General features: G+C 38.5%; 1 protein-coding gene across 7 annotated transcripts in view; it reads right to left on the bottom strand.

The window, feature by feature from the left end:
- Positions 1 to 21,660, bottom strand: part of LOC105833549 (uncharacterized protein CG43867) — a 66,223-nt gene extending 44,563 nt beyond the window's left edge. For 2 of the 7 annotated variants that reach the window (XM_036287548.1, XM_036287549.1), the window contains exons 1-3: positions 21,019 to 21,660; positions 14,055 to 14,516; positions 12,502 to 13,352 (exon numbers count right to left, since the gene is read on the bottom strand). In XM_036287548.1, the coding sequence (XP_036143441.1) occupies positions 12,502 to 13,352; positions 14,055 to 14,262 (1,059 nt within the window). In that variant the 5' untranslated portion in view covers positions 14,263 to 14,516; positions 21,019 to 21,660. The other 5 variants (XM_036287550.1, XM_036287551.1, XM_036287552.1 and 2 more) reach the window with 3 other exon arrangements.
- Positions 21,661 to 22,168: the final 508 nt, after the last annotated feature.

Here is a 22,168-nt window from a genome sequence, read left to right as displayed (position 1 = left end):
AAATTATATGTAATCGCTTAATTATTCACTCATTTCTGTAATCTTTGTCATTTATATATGCTGAGTGGAAATGCTTTTCAATTTCTCTTATACACAGAAAAATATTTATTCTACTGCTAAGAAAAGCAATTACTCAATTTATCCTTTTGATAAGTAATAGTTAATTTCGATAAAGAATATTTTCTCGCCAATAGTTTGAAAATATGCTTTTTAAATTAAAAAAAAAAACTCATTATCATGTACCTAAAAAAACAATTTGCACTCTCTCTTTCTCGAAGAATATTACAAAATTAAATTGAGGAAAAATCAAATTAATAAGGAAATTACATTTTTATTTTAACTTAATATTTTAAATATAAATTGAAGTATTCAATTACTAAAATTCAAAATATATTTTAAAGTTTGTTACAATAAATTTATGGATATATAAACTTATAAATTAAAAATAAGGGATATTTATTTAATTCAAGTACACATTTTTTTATGTGTACACAAAAGTTTATTTTAAGTAAATCTTAATTTTTTCAAGTAAATAATGAGTGGATTTTAAGACTATTTATCAAGAAGCTATTCTTTGCAAAAATAACCTTTTTACTTAGAAAAAGAAATTTAAAAATGAAAAACTGTTTTTCTTAGCATAAAAATAAATGTTTCTGTATGTACATTTTCTTTGCGTTGAACTGAATTATTTCTACTTTAAGACATTACAAAATGCTAATAAATTTAATAAAATACAAAAAGATAATCCGTATCTATATCAAAAACTGATACAGAGTCGTTGGACATGCGAAAAATTTTGCGAGTCACTGTATCACAAATAACGGAAGAAAGATTGGCGTTTCTACCCACCTAAGCCACGGTGGATCAGTATATCATTTTTTGACAGACAAATACCGAACGGTAAACAAGGGAAAGAATGCGACGGAAGTGAAAGTGGAGGAAACGTAGGAAATCCGAAAAACGTAGGAAATTGCGCGTGGTCTCGTATATCTCGAAAATTGGATTCGAATCGAGAGATTCGTGGCCATGATAAATTCTCGTGCCGCCGAAGAGAATTTCGCCTGCTTCTGCTTTACTTCTAAACTTCTGCGCAAGCGACTTTTGCAACGTGTTCAGCTATTCAGCTATTCAGTTCTCAACTATTCTACTATGTCAACAACAACTTCAAGTATCGCCAAAAAATAATCATAATATTAAAAAGTATATGTAAAATGTGACCAAAATATGCACGTAAACATATATGTCATATATTCGCAAAAAAATCATGTAAAAAATAATGTTTATTGTATATAATTTTAATGTATATAAGTACATTATATTTATAGTACATTATATTATAGCTCCAATTTTTACTGCAGTTGTTATTTATACATATAATGCTTATTTAATATATAAAATTTTTGTTAATTATATAATAATCGTAAAAATATTATACAATATTTCGAGCAATGCTTCCAGCATATACTTCACGTTAAATTATAATATTCAACTCTGAGGATTATCTAATGCAAATAAACTTTCCTCTTTTCTATAATTTCATTCACAGAAAAGAGAAGAGAAAGGTGCTCTTATCGCGTACATGAGGGCGAAAGTGCCATGTGTTGAAATTCTACTTTGTCGTACTCGACGGCGTCGACAGACGATATGTAAACGCAAAGGGAGGCAGACAAAAAAGGGTACAGTCGTAGAAGAGAGAGGAAGATGGATAGGGAAGTCGAGACGAACTACCGGAGATGTATGCTTCATGGAAGATACAATAGAACAAGCTTCTGGACTTGCAAATCCAGCGGAGGATATTCTCTTACGCAGTGTGTTCTTTCCGTCTCTTTACTAAAATAAAATATCAATATTTTTACAAAGAGACATATAACTGCAGTGCAGGAACATGTAACCTCCATATCGGAAAATGGCCGTAAAAACAGACTCTGCCCCGTGGAATTGAGAATTCTTCCTCAAAAAATACTTTTTAACCAATATGTAGTGTAATAAATAGTATGTAGAAAATGTAACATAGGAAAAACGCAATAAATTCAATCATATTAAAATGTAAATTGTAAAATTATTTTGATTTAATACAAAATTATTTAATATAATTGATTAAAGAATTATTTATATGCTATTTCCGGTGTTATTTAACGGCAATACGATAAAGCTTCTATGTCGACCTAACACAACTCTCCATTTTACGCGAGGTTTTTTTCAAATAACGCTTTACAGTGACGCGCAGTGGCCTGCGAGAAAAGCAGCAATGAAACGCACTTCGCGATCCACGAGCTGTACATGCAAGGCTCGGCTTATACGCGTTGCAATATGTAACTGTCGCGACGCAAGCCAATAAATACGAGCTTTTTTTCTTCTTTATTTTCACCCGCAGGGATAAATGGATCGACCGGACGTGAGCTTTAGGTTGATCGTGCGGTTCGACGGATATGCCAATCGGGATAGTCTCCATGTTGAATTAAATACAAAAAAGGATAGTGTAATAAATGCAAAATTGTGTTCCCAGAAATACAACATATTATCAGAATTATTAACAAAAAAATGATCAAGCTTATTAGATAGTAACTTTAATTAAATACCGAAAATTTGTTAAATGCGCTCCAAAAATTTGTTAAATATGCTCTTTGCAAGAATGCACTTTTTGACTTTCGTTGGGAATATTATTTCTCGTACCATTTATCGACCTAAAATCGATTAAGTTTATTAATATTCAGTAACTAAAGAGCGACCGCGTAATAAATTTGCGCAACTGCCTCATCGATATTCGTACACTCTGTAGACAAACTGTGTCCATCGTGTGTCTGAGTGCGAGTCCAATGGATACGAGAAAAAAATCAATTGCCGCCCAAGGGGTTTTAATCACCGGAGCCTGTCCTTTCATTTCCGCGGCTTGTGTCGGCTGTCGAAAAGTCTCAATTCCTTTTTTTCATCTACGCCCAGCGTCAGTGGCAGGTTTGCAAAACGGTTCCGCATAACAAACAGGATGAAAATTCAACCGTCCCTCTCCCATTCTTTCTCTCAGGTAGATGGATTGTAGATGAAAATAGGAGCAACACGTGAATTATTTAACCTTTTTTGCGGCCAACGAGTCTCATTTTTTAAACTTTAATTTAGGACTGTTGCATTACCATAAGTTAAAAATGAACGAAAGTAACGTGAGTAATAGCTTCTAATAAGTAAAAACTAAATTTCGAAAAAGAAAACATAATAATTTGTTAATAAAACTTAACATTATTCACAAACGGCATGGCCTTCAGAGAAATAGCCGAGAGACGATATTATCGATTTAATATGTGTGTGACAATAAAATGCCAAAATCTAAGCAATAGCTTAAAATGCTTGTTAAAGCTATTTCATTAAATAAAAAAAATCAAGACTCTCTTAAGTAATGTCTTAAAATGCTAAAATTGTAAATAATCGATAACATCTTAAGACAGTACTTAAGACGGTCTTAAATATATAAGAATCGATTACAAATATCGTAGCAAAAATGATTAAAAACAAAATATTTAAATAAATAATTTAACTTCCTACAAAAATCTCACTTCATCTCACGATTGTCTAGCCTTTATTAAAAAAGTAGAGAACAGAAATATATATACAAATTTTTATCTCGAATAAAAGATATGTAAGCAATATTAAATTTCTGTTTTCTGAGAAAAATTTATATAGTTTCAGGTTTAATTAACGAACCATAACTTATCGTTTTTGTTCAGGTCGCTTAAAAATTTTTACTCGACAAAGGTTTAAGAGGTTTTCCAATAACGCATTCCCCTGTGTGCGAGAGCAGAGCGCAGAACAAAATCCCGACGTAATTAAAATTCGAAATTACTTATTACTCGAGCACAAAGTAAACGCCGCGGTCGAAATGAGAGCAACGACATGGCGGGCAAATGATATTAACGTGTCGGTCCGTCTAGCGGTCCCAGGTTAAAAAGAGTCCATCTGGAGAACACGGTCTCGGCCCGTTACGCGCGAGCTTTATCGTACGTCAGGTAGAACAACCCCTCAGTGCCTCGATCCCTCCGTTGTACCTTACCCTTATATATGCCATGACTGCGAAAGCACTTCCTCCCTGCCTGTGGCGAGACAATTTCTTCAAGATTCACGCAACCCCGAACTTCGGGAAGCGTTCCATGATGCAGCAAACCAAGGTATCGAAAAGCAACTTGTACGTGTATCGCGAATTTGAGATTTTAAGAGAGAATTCACCTTTAGTATTTTAAAGAAAGTTACACGATATATTTAATGTGTTCTGGTCTTCGCGCAAGTTTCCGAAGTTGCACGGTCGGAAAAAGTAATGTAATTTAAAATCAAACGAGTGCGAGTGTGAATCGGTTTCGCGTGGGTCTAAAAGTTAAAGAAGGTCGCGCTTGGAAAAAGACTGCGCTTTTCGAACGGGTGATATAGCGCTACAAGAACGAGAACCGCCCCAATTTACGATTACGAGGCACATGGGGGCTCAAACGAAGGGTTAAACCAGGTTTAATCAATTCTCGCCGAAATGTGCCCGGCGTATCTCGACATTGATGGCGGATTTACCGAATTCCACGGTAGAACGGCACGATCAAGAAACTGCGAAGAATAAAACGACGTGATTGAATGTACACAAAATTACAGGGAAGTAAGAAGTTAATTATTAGAAGAAATACAGCAAAAACGAAACGCTATATATATATAAATTATATAAATAATATACATGCGAGCGTATAAAAATTCGATATACGTTCATAATTATAGAGAAATAATAATATTCATAATTATAGAGAAATGATATACATGTTATTTGAAGTTCTTTTTGTAAAAAGCTACATCAATAAAGTACGTCATGTTATACCCACATTATCTACCGTCATAAATCTTTCTCATGTTTTCGAAAAGAATTATATGCACCGTTGCTCTGATCTCGATAATTCATAAAATATCTGTTATACAATATCGTAATTACCATCCTACAAACAATGTTAATCAACAATTAAAATATGAATATTTATCTGTCAATATCTCTTTAAACACAAAGTTACATGAATAGAATTCTAATTATAACTATACTAAAAAAAAAAAAACAAAAAAAATTCGTTAGCAGCAACACACACACACGCGCGCCTTAAAACATATATAATAAAATAGATGTATTTTAAAGCTGCATTAAAAAATTCTCTAATTTTACTTAAAAGTTGTAATAAAATTTTTGGAAAAATCGAGAATTCTTTTACAAAATTTTAGTATACATCCTATTTTTGGTTTCATTAGCCAAATATTTAATTTACATTATTTCAACATTTTGGTAACTATTGACTAGATTCACTAGATATACCAAATTCTTTTTTCAGTGCATATGTATTATGAAATAATCCAACTGTTGTGACATTATAGATAAAAAGTTTAATGCAAAGAAAGCTTATTTTCTTTTATGTAACGTTTGTGAAATTTGTTTTGCCTATGATGATACATGCATGATACATGCTGCTTTGACCTTTTTACTTCGTTGTTGGACAAACTCATTCGACGAAATATCTTGAAAGATATCGAAAAGTTTGTTACTCGTGGTTCAGGTTGAACAGTTTTTCCTCGCCTGTTCTCTTCTCACCCGTAAACGATAACGCAGCGGACCGCAGTTCAACGCGAAAAAGTCAAGGAAGCTACGTTTAACCGATGGCTTACTATTTTTCGGACGCAATTCCTTCGCGGCGCCGAAGTTTTCTCGTAGTCAGACAGAACGTCCGGCGTCGCGGCGCCGCTCTTACAATACAACAAAATAGAGATAGACGGAAAGAAATATCGCTTTTTCTTGACTACATTCTAAGAGTGTTCGTTAAAGTATAAAAATATATCTTCACAAATAAAGATTTTAAATTATATATTTAATCTTGAGTTTAAGTTTCACATATAAAACGTAATTTTTTTAAATCAATTATATATGTAATATTATGAGATGTAATATTAAATTGTTTAAGTAATATAATTTTTTTTTAAATATTAAACAAAAAATTTAGATATATTATTTTATAGAAACGTGACGAAAAGATTTATAGATAGTTCTTTCTTTAACTTTTTTATTAATAATAAAACAATAATAAAATAATACTATAAATAATAAAAAATATAATTTTGCTTTAATATGTATTTAATAAAATCGTCATTAAGCAACGTGCATCTAAATAAAACAGCTGATTTGAATATCAGAAACTGATTGCTACATTGATTGTCACATCATACATATTCACGATATACTAACATGTTATACATATATATAATCAAACCAATACTATGTTGTAAGGTAGGCTAAGTAGTTAAATAAAATAATCAAAACTTCTTAGATTATTCAAATGTTTCAGTAATAAAATTAATTGTTAAATAATTCCTTGATGCTTAGTGACTAAATTCTTATTTTCTTAAACATTTATGAGTATTAATTTCATTATTAAAAAATCTTTTCGTTGTTCCGACGTTGTTTATCCAATGGTCTTAATTAGCTCACTTGACCTTACATAGCTATAACTGTATTAATTAAGATTCACGGCCAATTATAAAACGGATCCAGCTTCAAATAATTATCTGACTGATTCATCGATTTAATCTGCTGAAGCTAACGTACTTACTGTCAGTGTGAATCTTGAATGATCAAATTATATTTAAATTAGCAAAAATTTAAAGTTCAATGTGCAACATATTAAAATCTAAAAATTATTATTATATAAAGTTATCATTCATATAAATACCATAGTAAAACGATGCTTCACAATTTCCATCTTCTATCGCTTCTTAAATAAAACCAGTAAATCGCGCGAAATATTTGCATTATCGATAGGAGCTATCGATAAAATAACAGTCGTAAATCGCTGGAGTTAATCAATCGTATGCGCTAATAAAGGAACTAATTGTTTGTAGAAAATGATTTGACGAGTAATTATCACTCATATAAATATATGTATCACATTAAAACAACATGCTTTACGATTCCCATCCTCTATCACTTTCCCAAGTGAAATGAGTAAACAGTGCGAAATACTTGCCCGATAAAAGTTATCAATAAATTAATAATCGTTAATTAATATCGTAGCAGTCAATCGCATATGCAAGTAGAAGAGCAAATAGAAGAGTAGACAATAATTGGGTTTCGACAAATAATATGCAAAGCAATATGTGCACCTGCATCATCGAATGATGATAGGATCTGTGAAACTGATGACATTCTGTGATTATGAAAAAAATAATTAGAGTTTTAGGAGCACTTTCCCCATAGTTCTCAAATTCTTTATAAAAATAAAAAAGAGTTTTGCAATCCTTATATGAAAAAAATTGTCAACACTTATATTTATATAATCTTTAAAGAAGCGATTGATGACTAAGAGAAACAAAATAGACTGGAACAAACTGTATCTAAATTTATCAATTAAATCGCGATTGCGAATATGACAAATACGAAAGTAATTCATAAGATTTATTTATTAAGTCGTATCTTGAGACTAACATCAACTAAGATGTTAGCGAACTTAAAACATTCATGTTCAAAATGTTGCGCGCGAGACTATTTCTTCTTTTATTGGAGATTAAATAAAAACATTTTTTAAAACTTGAGCTATAAATAGTTTCATAAAGCCACAGAAGGTTCGCCGCTACTGCGTTAGAGTAAAGTATGATAGCCTAATCCTCGGCGCCAATTCTCCAAACTTGAATTTCGTCGAAGTTTCGCGTAAGCTTAACTACTAATTGGGCGCAATGTCCGCGGCTCTTGGCACTGTACTATCCGACACAGACGTCTGTTACTACGAGAACTTTGCAGATTGTAATTCCCTGTCTCGCTCTGTCTACCTATTTAATCAAACGCACACACAGGCGCGCTTTGAAGAGACTTTCATGTAACATTTGTACTCGCCGTGTACTCCCTATTACGTAACAGTACAGACGGAATATCTATCGATAAGCTGTAAAGGATATCGAAATGATCTATCCTTTGATGTCTATCTAAAATATTATATATAATATTTTATAAATATTATATATAAATTATATACAAAACTGGAAAGAAAGAAGTTAATTCTTTTTTTTTTTAATTACACGGGACTCTACTTTACAAAATTATGAAAAATTTCACGAATCGGCTATGAAAAAAAACAAAGAAGTAAAATATCATCGTGGATAAATGTCTCGATTGAATTTCTAGTCTTACTCTCCATGGAATCACGTTTGATTGAAGTCGATCCCGGAATCGAAAATCAGATGGTAACGAACTGACTGAAACAGTACTGACTGTCTAGACTCTAGATATTGTACATTCTGATTTCAATTCTGTACTAAACTTTATACCGAATCCCGAAACATTTAAAGAGACTATCTTCTTTATAGTGATAAATATGTCATTGTTTCGTTTATTACGTTCGAAAGATGTATTGTAGCGAATTACAAATTCAAGTTGATTGAGTTTGTAGTTCGTTGATTTAGTACCGATACTACGTATCGATACTACGGCAATAGAACAGTGACACGTACGAAAGCTATATCGATAGCGATCCATTAGGATAAAAAATTAAAGACTACAAGCGTAGGCGCGCGCGAATCGATCAACAAATTACCGTTCGAAATATGGCGCACGCACTCAAGGTAGGCGCAAACAAATCAAGATAATGGCGGATATTTTACGCACACGGCAATGCTAACCGGTGTCTGACTCGTATAGGTCCCGGGAGATTCGAGCATGTGCGTCCGTCGTTCGTATCGATAAAGAGAGAGTCGTCAATCCGTCTTTATTTGTCTTGTCTCTATCGCATTTTTCTCTACCACTCTAGAAACTTTTCCGTCAATTTTTGAAGGCTTCTATGTGCACTGTATGTTGCGAAAACTGATAGAGAATTAAAAAAAAAAAGCGATATAGTGTCCCAAAAGGGACATTCGTAAAAGAAAAAGAAATTTATAAAAACGAAATAGAAAGAAGAAAAGTGGTAGCTCTCTCATCAGAAAAGTCACAGATGTCAATAGGAGAAGAAAAAGATTTTTTCTTCTCAAGTCTACAACGTAAAATCGGTAAAGAGTTTTCCTAGAAAAAATTCATTGTAAGTAAGCTTCATTAGCGTGAAAACTCATCAGCGCGAGGATCACCAATCGTGTGGAGAGAAAAAAAAAAGAGTGGTAACTGATGGCACGTGATATAAATTTTTAATCTGTTTAATTGCAAGCCGGTCGCCAATATTAAACGTTCCATTACCGGGGAAAGTAATGAAATTAACGCGGAACAATTCTTCCGCCGCTATTTTAATTTCGTTGATATTTTATTATTGTGTGTCACGTTCACGAGAAGTACTCGAATATTCGAAATATTCGTGGCTCCCAATGTTATGCGCATTTTAATTTACAAGATATATAAAACAGAAAGGTTTTCTCCAATGCAGCGTGTTTTTGTTCTATAAAAACGTTGCGCTGGGTAAACTAATTTTCCAAGGTTTGTTCTGTGTTACATATTTATCAACTTTTTTACTACTTTAATATAAGGTTTTCCTTCCCCAGGCAAGAAGTTTTTGCTCTGTAAAACAATTCATTATATTTCATACGCGAGTAAGCGTGGAAGGACTGGTCTGAACGCTGTGACGTTGACAGGCATCCTTTGAAATCCGTATCGGCGTTCGAAGAATCGTGTGTCTATTGGCGTGAGGACTTCCATTAACGGCACGCGCGCGAGGAATCAATATTAATATGAGGTACATATGTACATACAGGATGTTCCAGAAAGTCCAGCGGGCCACCTTCTGTCTAAATATTCTTGGATAACGTAGAAGTAATTTTTGTTAAACAAAAGATATCGAAGCCTCGGGTTAATTTCAACATGGGAAGATTCGTCGAAAATTTAATCTCGAACATATATGTAAGTGAATTTAATAGAAATCTCCTTTATCAAATTTGTAATTTAAGATTAATTACGGTGATAATTAATGCTGAAAAGCGGAAACTTGCGAAATAATGAACTTTCTCGATATCTTATCGTTGAAGGAAAGCCGATACCAAGTTGATCGAAGAGGGTTCGTGGGTGAAGAATGGATCGCTGGATCTGGGACATACTGTACGTTGGGTACGCGTAATAGCTGTTAGTACACATCGCTCGAAAATGGAATTGAATAGAGCAATGTGCACGCTCGAATCAATATCCTCTCCCTGTCGGCGTATCGTATTGTACGCCTAGATAATGAGACGTCACGGTCAGTTCAGTACGGCTGTTATTTATAATCCACAATTGATTCTACACACTACTCTCCTTCCTCTATTCAACCCGGCTCTATACAACATGGTATATACGCGTGCCCTCATGCATATCGCTTTAAACCACGTGCACATCGGAAAACGATGAGTGATAAGCGACGTGTTGTTGTTGCGAACAGTGAAGAAGATAAGCAGCTCGTGTATTAAAACGAACTCAAGCACGTGTAATTTTCATGAGTTTACGCAAACGTTATCCAATATGTATTACTTATATAACTAGAACAGTGACGAATTTTTCCATTTTTCTTTAATCTTTTTAAATTTATGGAATCCGCGGAGTTTATATTATTAAATCTCTCCGAGATTCCGTTAGGATTCGCTTGTAATATATGTTTCAAATCTTTATTCGCGCAATTGAATTTTCGTCGATTTTTATATGTTTACGGGAAAAGAAACATTTTATATCGATACACAAATATGATTGTATTTTAAATCCACTTTGCGCTACAAAAATGTTTACTATTCAAAATAAGATTATCGCACACGAGGATAGAAAAACCTATTGCGGCGGCTCGTAAATCCGTTTGAGATCCCTTCCGTGCGAAAGATAGCCCCAAGATACATCAAGGATTTCGTCTTGAATTTTGCAAGCGCTTGGGGCACGCGGCTCCCCGCTTCGATAACATAAACAGTATCCGCTTTCAGCGAAAGGCCACGCCGCAGGAGGAAACGCGTCGAGGTTGAATATGCTACGGTTTTGCAATATGTGAAAAAATAAATAAAACCAATTTCTCGAATTTGTACAAAAATATTGCCGGAATTCTAACGTAATAACGTTCGACGCTATTGTTGTGCGTCCTAAATAATTTTTTTTTTATCAGAATGATTAAATTTCGTACATTAAATTATCTCCAGACAAATATTTGCAGAATAACAATTACAGGGAATTAAAAAAAAATTCCAAAATTGGTTCGCAAACTATCTGTTCTGTCGATACATCGCGTTGTGTGTGAGCTATCGGAAATAGTAGAAAACAGTGGAAAACTGTAAGGTTTCGCGTCCGTAAAATCTGCCCTGCGCGGCAAAAAAATATCCGGGAAAAGATAATATCATTTGGACCGTTCGCGCATCGCGATACGGACGATGCGTCCGCGTCGCGCGCGATACGCGGTTTACCGATTCGACCCTGTTTGCCACCGGTGAGAAATAAAAATGACGTTACGTGGCAACGGCTGGGACGGACAGTGCGTATGTATTGTGGAAAAATTCGCGGGGGAAAAAAAAAGAAGAAAGAACGTCAGCGATATTACGACGTGTGTCCCGCCGAGGCGGACGTATAATTTCCGGTCTGAACGTTGAATCCTCGTCAACGTGTGCGCTCCATACGCATCCATTCCGCTGTCGTGTCCCGCCGTCTCTTTCGCGAGGCAGTTTGTTTGCGTTAAGCCGCGTGTACGTCTAACGAATGGACGAACAAACCTGAGCGTACACCATCGGGGAATCAAACCGAAGCCGGTAACCGGGAAACAGGAGCTTTCTCCTCGTGTAGAATTTTCGTGTTTTCTTCTCTTCCCGCCTTTAAACGTCGCGCGTCGATGCAAATCTCGCGAAATTTCACGAAACGCAAGACGCGAAAAATTCTTCGAAGCAACAGTCCTATTAACTGCCGTCCGCGGGAGCTTGTTTCGCTAAATGATCGATGCGGTACACATTTTAAAGAGGCAAGAAACATCGCCGAATAACGCGCGATGCGTCTATGTGCCTTATCTAAGGTGACGGCGTTAAATCGGCGCGCGTGCTCGCGCATACTAATGTATAGACTGCGAGATATATATACGTATATATACCGTTTCGGTTCTCCCTCTGCTCGCATACTTAGGCCTTAATTTGTTTAACATATGTGTCGCGTATATTGGATAAAATTCTGCGCGACAGATTCGCTCGCTATCGACCCTCGACCACGGATGACTGGCACAATGCGATTAAACAAGATAAACGATGCACATACCTCTTATCGTGACCTTTTGTCGGATCATTAATCATCGCGCTACTTCTAAACTTCGTTTCTTTAAACGTTTCTTTGTTTAGAAACAATTAACTTTTTAGCTGCCAATGCCACGTACACATAGATTCTTTAAGTAAGTAAATAAATTTAAATAAGTAATTTTAACTTAAAAAATAAACTTTAAATAAGTATATATTAAAAAAGAAAAGCTGTCTGGTTTCTTATTTATTAATAATAAAAAAAAAACTGTTTTGTATGCAGCTAAAAAGTTAATTTCACACGGAAAAAGACGAGCATGAACTCACCTTTTCTCGGAGCATGTCCCTGACCCTGGTCGCCTGACTCCTACTCCTATGCAGTTCCAGCTGCAACTCCAGACATCTCTCCTGCCAATTGAGCTCCTCCGTCACTGCCGTCGTGTATCCGTCGAAGCTCTTGGAGGTGCTGTAAGGCGGCTTGACGTCCAGCTTCTCCCTCTTCAGGTCAACGTTGCCACCGGTGGCTCTCGGATCGACGAACAATCTGCCCGTTTCGTATATTCGCGATGCCGACAGTTGCTCCGGCGGTTGCCTGCCGGAGAACGAAAACGCCCTGTCAAAGTGACCTCTGCCACTGGAAGGCCCCGGGTCATAGTTCGACCTTCCCCTACACAGGGGACTGCCTGATTCCTTTCCAACATCGTAGGTCAAGTCGGACTGAACTGGCGTGATGAACGTTCTCTTATCCGCGTACTCCACGTGACCGCTCGATTCAGACGTGAAGTCGTACGGGCTGCACTTGGGCTTCTCGCGAAGCTCCATGTAACCGGCGCTCCTGGCACTGTCGGCAAAGCTCTTGTCCTTGTGGAAGAAGAGATTCGGCACATTGACGTAGGGCGAGTCTCTCACGTGCACCACCGACGGTTGCGCGCTGCCGCCGTCGACGCCACTTCCCGCATTGTTGTTGTTATTGTTGTTATTAATGTTCGCGGAGACACTGATGGAGGTACTGGCGGTGCTGACAGCGCCGCCGACGTGCCTAGGCCGTGGCGGTGGCGTTGGGGCCTGTCGAAACTGTCGCGGCCACAATCGCGGGCTATCGGGTCCGGAACTGGAGCCGCCGGCCGACCCGGCGCCACTCGTACCTGCTCGCGACGAAGATGGAACACCGGCGGTGGCTGTAGACGTGAAAAAATATTTCGTTAGATTCAACAACTTTTCTTCCGTTCAAAAATCTGTAGAATAAAATAAAAGAAACAATCTCACCAAACCATTTTCATCATTTAAAAAATCACAATTGTTTGATTTTTTAAATAATATATGTATCTATATTTTAAATATTTGTTTGCAAAAATAAATTTCTTTTTCACTGATACCATTTTGTGTGTTTATTATGTAAAAATCAACGGCACCAATTAGGATTTGAATTTAGGATCCTTCGTTTTCCTAGCGACTTTAACACCGAGCGCTGATTTATGACTGTTTTACTGTTTTTATAATTCCGTATTTCAATAAAAAAGTTCAGTACTAACAGCTAAAAAGTTTACTGCCCATTAAAAAGCGAGACATAAATACAACGGTAATTCCAAGCAACAAGTTAATTGGAAAAAAAATAATATTCTTAGTTCAACATTTATATCATTTTTCGTAAAGAAATGTTTTATTTCATTGAGCAATACTTAGTTAAAAAAAAAAAATATTATTTTAAAACAATGTGTTCTTTTTCTACCGAACCGTACAGTTTAATGCAACAAAAACTAAAAATATTCTTCGACCAAGTAATGTTATATTTAGAGATGCATAATTTCTGTGAAGTGAGTAGGCCAAACAAAAACAAAAATAGAATACCGAATGTAAAGGAATGTTTTTCTTCTGCGTACCTGCGGCGGCTGGGCCCGACTGACCGACGACGGCGGGGCCGGCGGCGGTGTCTTGCACTCGCGCGCCCAGCCGCGGGCTGCACGGCGCCGAGTTGGAGCCGAAGTCGCCGGCGAGCCGCGTGATCGGGTCGAGAATCTGCGAGAGACGACGAACCGCCGACGACGACGACGACGACGACGACGACGGCGAGCCGCGTATCTCGTCCATCGTGATTCCGTCCTTAGAGGAGTGACGTCTCTTCCCTCTGCCCGCCGACTTCCGCTTCCTGCCGCAGGATCCTCAGTGCATCCGGCAGCCCGCGCTTATGTTTCTTTCTTCCTCGGATTACCGCGTTCTTTCCGCGAGGGATCGACTCGTTCGGGGAAAAGGGCCTGTTGCTCATCCTCGCCATTTCGTTACCTCACGCGCACCTACGGTCATCGTCGATCGCGACATCGGCCGTCTCGGGCTTGCGCTGCGACCTAAGTACAGAGAAGATTTCTTCTTGAAGAAATATCGCAGGATCTCTTTTACGGGTGATAAAAACGGAGAGAGGGGAAAACTACGTTATCGCGATAGATACGGATGTGTCTCGAACGATGGGAGTACCAATTTTTTTACGTCAAGTGCTATTAGCGATGTGTCACGGTCTCTATCTTGTCAACTGCCTGACATTTTCCAATCGCGTCTGTAGATATGTACAGATGTAACACCTACGGGTCTTACAATGCCACGTAATGACACTCCTTCACGTTATTTAATAGTCAATTTTATTTAAAGTCGCTTTAATTGGCACGATTAACGAGGTCAACGAGAGAACCGCGGAAGCACAATATTTGTTTAGTCTTCTTGCGGCACATCGTAATCGCGAATATTTTATTGACGAGCTACGGCGCCAAAGAGAGAGTTGTCTGTGTCGCTGAGCGCTTCCGACGTTTCGGCGACAGAGACAAGAAAAGTGCGACGCGGAAAGATGGCACACAGGGCTGCAGAGTTTATTTTAAGGTCGACGTTAAAAGGAGCCAAATGAAAAACCGGATGGAGGGAGTGGATGAGCGCAACCCGTCTCGTTCTGCAATTACTACACGGACGACGGGTCGGCTCGTGAAAAATTCCAGCCTTTGCGACCTGCCTCAGGAAGTAGATGACGAGCACAAAGGGAACTGAAATAAAACGCAAATAATAAAAAAAAAAGAAGAAAAGACAAACGACTGCGAGCGTTAAAAAATACAAATCTCAAGCACAGCTACGCTTCTTCAAGTCTGTAAACCTTGAAATGTGTTTTAAAACAAAATAAGAAGAGGAACACTTCCTTTTAATTGCACGCAAAGTATGCTAACATTGAAAAGATGAGAATTTTATTGAGAGAACTCATTTTGCTTGTAAATGGCTTTTATCCTAATTACGAAGGAAAAGATGAAATTTTTTTCACCATTAAAAAAATTATCTCAGCAGATCAATTCGTCGCGCGAGGGAGACGTAAGTTAATGATAAACGTTAACTTCTTTTCTGAGAATTACGGTAATATGCTGTTCACTATGTAACACAAGTCATGACTCGCGAGTCGTGACATGTGACATATATGTGATACGCTGTGAATTAACTTTAAACGGTCGTGAGGTCATCCAATCTCTTCTCGCGAGGTTGCTGTTAATTTACCGAATCTACGATCTCTTCTTTGTGTCTTTTATATTCGCATGGTTTTTGACAAAATGCAATATATTTCCTTTCCTATATGATTTTTATGTGATACAGATTAAAATCTTTCATAAAACGTATTAAAAATTTAATAAAAGTTTCTTTGATGCAGCTAAAATCACACAGATATACTCTCTAAATCTTAATCAGTGGATATTCACTGATTCGCAGTGGCATACTTATAACTGTGATAATCATTAAATATTCACTGTCTTTCAGTAATTTTCACTTTAGAATCAATGTATAGTCACTGAAAGATCAGTGTATTTATTTCACTGATTGTCAGTGAAATAAATACACTGATAATCAGTATGTATATCACTGAAAGTCAGTGTATTTCCACTGATTTTGTCGAGTTTTCACCTGATTGTGATTTAGAGAGTAAAAAACCACATGTGTAAAAAGAGAGTGACTAGAGAGAAATATTCTATATTTTTTTATCAATTTAATTCTCTAAAAAACCATTTAGAATTTAGATACTGAATGTTTTATTTTGAAAAACATTTGAAAATAAATTTAAAAATAATTGCAGAAAGTAAATCTTTTATATGCAAGAGTATAGTAAAACTTTATCTCCCATTTAATTTTAATCTTTGGACCTTCGAATTTTACTTTATAGTTTTGATCATAAACATTAATGTTAAAGATTCATTTGTGAACGTAAAAATTTGTAATAAGTAAAACTTGTATTCGTATTTTGCTAAGGAAAATTCAGATCAAAGAAATTCATCGTGGGATGTCGGATCTAGGCACAACCTCGTATGCAGACGATGCTCGACCTCTGGTTCCCCGCGGTGATGATCATGAATAAATTTCAAATTAACTTTCGAACGATTTCCGCGTTATACGAGGCGCGACGGAAGCCCTCCGCAATCTCGGAGGGTCTTACGAGGAGGCAGCCTTTATATCACCGAGGGCTCGCTCGCATACTCGCTCTCTAAGTAAAGCCTCGTCGGGTGACTACGAGGAAGACTTTCATCGACGGTGCCGATCATAAAAGTATCACGGTATTCAAAAATTCGAGGGCTGAATATCAAATTGTAAGACGCAAGAAAAATTCAATATAAAAAAAACCGAAAAATATATTGAGATATATATATAAAGCTCTTTTTCAAAAAATTTAATTATTAAAAATAATATTTCACACTACGAAGTTACCTTTTAATTTTTAAATTTTTAATTAACATTTCCATGAACGTAAATAAACTTTCATTATCGGAGAGGGGAAAAAAATTTTGTTGTTACCGCACCGTGCATTTTTTTTACAAAGAAACACTACAGAAAATTAAAAGTTGAAAAAATACACCATGTGCATTAAATTCTAGTAAAGGATTTACTGTTTACAAACGGATATTACGCGAAATATATATCGTATATTTAAAACGTACAATCCGTTTCCAGAATCCGAAATGCACACAGTGCACATTTTTTAAGAGACCGAAAAGCAAGAGCTGATTAACGGCTGTTGCGAAGCGGAGAGATACACAAACCATCAGATAAGCCTCTTTATAATTTAATAAAAAGCCACATACAGAATATTATAGGAAATATTCAATCGAATAAGATACAAAACAATTTAATTATTGTAAATTTATATTGGTATAAACCTTCTAGCAGCATCCTCTTATTTTTCGGAAATTATTAATAAATATAATCTGTTTAGATTAAAGAAATAAAAATTCACGTAGTTTATACTATATATTCTTAACTTTTTTCTGTGTAAAATCTACTAAAAACAAATCTAACTATAATTTAGCCTTTATTGTCGATAATCGATAAAAGCAATGTTACATATTGAGGTAAAAGGTTTCCTTATACAATGTACTTAACTTGTAAATATTTTTTACAGATGACTCGCGTTAAAGAAAAAGAAAAAAAAAGAAAAAAGATGTAGTCAGTACATTGGAAAACAAGTGTTAATTTGACTAAATTTTTCAACTAAATTAAATTTTTGCCTATTCAAGTATTTATATATTTCAATTAACTATACACGTACTTGAATTGAAATTTGTGTATTTAAGTTAAAAGCATAAATTCTTGAACTGACAAAATTTTAATTTAGTTGAAAAATTTTGTCAAATTAACGATATCTTTTTCTCAGTGTATTATGAGTTTAAGTCACAGTTTAAGTCCAGGTTCCCAGTTCATTTTTAATTATGTTGCAAAAACATTAATCATTACAAAATATAAAGCAGTATTACAGACTGCTCTATCATCTGACAGAGGACACTCTCGGGTTTACATTTATATTTTCAAAGTTTGATTTTCAGCTTTGTTTAAAAGGTGCTATTAAAAAAAGAAACAAAGTGGTAAATAGTATTGGCGACCTTCCCCTACTTCTTCACGCGTGGAAGATTTTTTCATCGTAATAATTAAACATAGTGCGGACGATAACAGTGATTACGGGGGAAACGGAGGGCGAGAGCGGAAATACTTTCCACAGGTATATACGCCGTAACTGTAACAGCAGTCAATCGCCGTTGTTGGAGCGCTGTTTTGTCATTGCGTAACTAGCGGCGGTCACGAAGCGAGCGGGCAGCCGCGTCGGTCCGGCCGCGCGGCTTGCATTTTGCATAAATTACGCGTTCCTCTGTCCGGCATGGTCGCGTGATCGCGGGACGTTATTGTCGAAATGACGTTGCCGCGGGCCAACCGCGCTGCAGGCGCGGCAAAACAAATAGGCCGCCGGCACGTGAAACGTACAACGCGTGCACAAGAGACGTGCGTACGTATACGTCCGTCGGACCCGGCGCTGCCCTCGCGACAAATTTCACTTCGACCGGGCCGACACCGCGACGCTGGGACCTCGGGACTCCCCGGATATCGATATCGTCGATTTACTGTATGTACGCGATATCCCTTTTTTGCCTCGCAAAATCAATACCTGTATAACGCATACTGTTACGCGAATCGCGAGCATCCGAGGGATCCGTTTTTTTTTTATTTATTGGATCTTTGCGCGCGAGAGAAGTTTTAGTTTGACGAAAAGCTTTTATATAAAGTGGAATATCTCTGACACAGATTTGCTATTTTAGTGTATTGCAAACGGGCCGTCCCGGCGACACGGTTCTTCTTTTTATAAAAGTAATATGCTCCAGTTCGACAATTTCGCAGGCTGCAAATATACAAAGAGGTAAAATGGAAAAATTCTTATCTTATAATAGCATAATAATATTGTGAAAACGGTTCTTGTGACAACAGAGAGACTTTGTGGATGTTAACACGTACGTGAGAACACAAATAAACATCTGCACATGTGAACGTACGATGTAACTAAATCTGTCGGCGAAAATAATTTGATATTTACGCAAATAGTCCGCCGTTAATTACAAAAGTTCAATTGTGGAGTTCGTCGATAATTCGACGGAGTTTCACTTTTTCCCTCAGAGCTCCGAAGCATTCGCTCGGTGACACACATAGAAAAATGTCTATTCTACTGCCAAGAAAAGCGATTACTTAACTTTACCTTTTTCCTTCTAATAAGTAACTGTTATTTTCGTAAAGAATTTTTCTTGATAATTATCTTAAAATATACTTATCATACATTTCAAAAAATCTCATTATCATATACCTGAAAAAAAACTCTCTTTCTCGAAGAATATCAAATTAAATTGAAGAAAAGTCAAAGTAATAAGTAAGTCGAATTATTTTCAGAAATTTGTTATTTATGACAAACTTACGATAGATTTGCGGATATATAAACTTATGAATTATTCAAAATGGGTGATACTTATTTATTAGCTCAACTACATATTTTTCTATGTATACAGAAATTTATTTTAAGTAAATTTTACATGTTCCAAGTGAATAATGAGTGTATTTTAAGACTATTCGTCAAGGATCACTATGCAAAGGTAACCGGTACTTAAAAGAAGAAAGCTAACAAATGATCAACTATTTTTCTTAGGGAATAAACTTTCCTCCGTGCGAAAAGGCGATTTCCGCGATGTTGCATTTCAAACACGGCGGACGCCGAGGATGTTGACGGCAACACGCGGTCGCGAGTGAACATCCTCACGGTAATTCTTACCGCGGAAATGTCGCCGCGGCTGTGTTAACGTTGCCCGAGGCCAGCTGTTGCGGGAGGTCCGCCGCTGATTCATGCCGGGGCCCCGCGGATTTATTTATGCACGAAAATCGGTGTCGCGACACCGGGCGGCGTGACGTCGATACGACGAGGACCGCGCGGCGGCGCGGCGCGACGCGTTCGATTCCGCGAACCGCTCGTAAATTTCTCGCGCGGACGTTCGTTAAAGGAAACCCGAGAAGTGTTTATCGTGAGAGACAGGGGGAGAGAGAGAAAGAGAGAGAGAGAGAGAGAGAGAGAGAAAGAGGGAAAGAGGGAAAGACGAAAGAGAGAAAACCGCCGTACTCTGTGCGAGAGGCGCGGACAAAAGATGAATTCGAGACCGATGACCTTTCTCTCTCGAGGGAGAGAAGACACGAGAAAGAAGAGAGAGGGGGAGGGGAGATGGAGGAAAAGAGGGAAGAGAAAGAGAGAGAGAGAGAAGGGAAGGGAAGGAGAATGGGAGCGAGATGAGGTGAGGAAAGAGCGTTCGGGAAGACGCCGTTAGTCGATCGAGCGCTCGATGACTGTTTAGCATTCCGCTCCTCCCGGGGAAGGGGGGAAGGAGAGGAAAATAACGCACCTCGGGAATCACCTGGTGCGACGGCGATCGACCGGCAGTGCCAGTTTTCAAACTTGTTTCCTCGTCTCTCCTTCGCCTCCCTTTGTCGTCGTCGTCGTCGTTGTCGTCGTCGTCGTCGTCGTCGTCGTTGTCGCCGTCGCCGTCGTCGTCGTCGTCGTGCTTCCGCTCTTACGCGCTCACCGTGAGATTCCCCACCCTTTGTCCACCCTCCGCGCGAACGGCCCGGCCTGTCTCGAGGAGATTCGCGCGAGGCAGGGTCGCGCGGAGAGGAATATACGAGGCCTCCGAAGGGCCGACTAGCCGGGGAGAATAGTACCGATCGTAGGATGACAGCTCGCGCGCAAGTAGGTCAGGTACCGGAGTGGAGTGAGAGTGAGGGAAGGGGGAGGCTCGGCTAGAGGCGGGAGGAGGGAAAAGCGGGAGGAGGAGGAGGAGGAGAATGGAGCGGAGCGAGGTAGATCTGTCTCTTTCGTCTATCTCTCGGTGCGGATCTGCGGGTTCGTTGGCGATCCTCGCGCGATCGTCCCAACCGTCGGTTCGCAAACTCCCGAGGACCATTTGTCCCGTTTCTCGTTATCTCTCCTCTTCCCGCCCCACGGGTCCCCTGACGAATAAAGCGCGACGAGACGCAACTCACCTTGCTGCGTGCGGGGCTGAGGTAACGGCCCGTGACGATTTGAAACGGGCGCACTGAACGCACTCCATGCCTCCTCTTCTGTCGAGCACACACCACCGTCGTACACACCGTACACCCGTGTGCGCGTGTGTGTGTATGTGTATGTGTGAAACGAACGAACGAGCGCGCGGGGAGGGCGGCACGCCGCGGTTTTTCAGGGCTTTCACAATCGGCGGGAGGCGCGCGGACGCGCCGTCACCGGTCGTACGCGGCTGACGGGCATTGGACGCGTGCGAAACGCGGACGGTCACAACGCGGAGGCGCGTGAAAAACGGGAAAACACAGGAGTACGACGGGTAGTCGCACGGTAGCACGTCGCGTCGCGAAATACGCGTGCGAGTCGGCCCCGCTCGGCCGTGCTCGGCCCGGCTCGGCCGCCGCCGCCGCCGCCGCCGCTCCGCGGCGAGCCGTGTCGTCGTACTCGTCGTGGCCGCTGCACAGTGGCGACGCCACCCGCTGACCGCGAGAACCTTCTTCGAACGCGTAGCGTTACATTATTAATTGGAGTAATCGTGTAAAACGCATTATTCCAGCGAGGCGATGCGCGAGACCAATTACTTATCTGTTTCGGGAAAACATTATTTCATATATGAATTCTCCATGAAAATTAAAAGAGAAAAAAAATAGTTTTATTGGAAATGTAAAGATAACCATTAAAAGTTTATTAAGAAAAAAAAACACGAAAATATCAGCGGCGAGAATATTCGAAAATATTTCATCTAGAAATCAGAGTGTAAGGAATAACACCTGATGTAGTGTATTGAATGATGATGTGTACGTACCCAATGATTGCGAGTTAATTGCATCGTGTTTTGGCGAGGACGCAACGTTGGACAATGCCGAGAGGGTTTCGATCGGGTCGATCCGTGGCGCATAAAGGTAGATCGCCGATATCGCGACGTTGGCGTGCAACACCAAATGTTCTTATCATCACGCGTATCTCGTGGCACATGTTCGATAATTCGTCGCGCGCGAGATTCACTATTGGAAATAATAATCGCGAGAAATACGAATCACGTTGAATATGACTCTGTGATCCACCGCGAACCGTTCCACTGACTGACCACGGTTTGGAAAGCGACACTTCGAGAATCGCAATATCGAAGAACTA

Source organism: Monomorium pharaonis, chromosome 5 (genome assembly GCF_013373865.1).
Source record: "Monomorium pharaonis isolate MP-MQ-018 chromosome 5, ASM1337386v2, whole genome shotgun sequence".
Taxonomy (NCBI): domain Eukaryota; kingdom Metazoa; phylum Arthropoda; class Insecta; order Hymenoptera; family Formicidae; genus Monomorium; species Monomorium pharaonis.
This window is presented reverse-complemented; position numbering and strand designations above follow the sequence as displayed.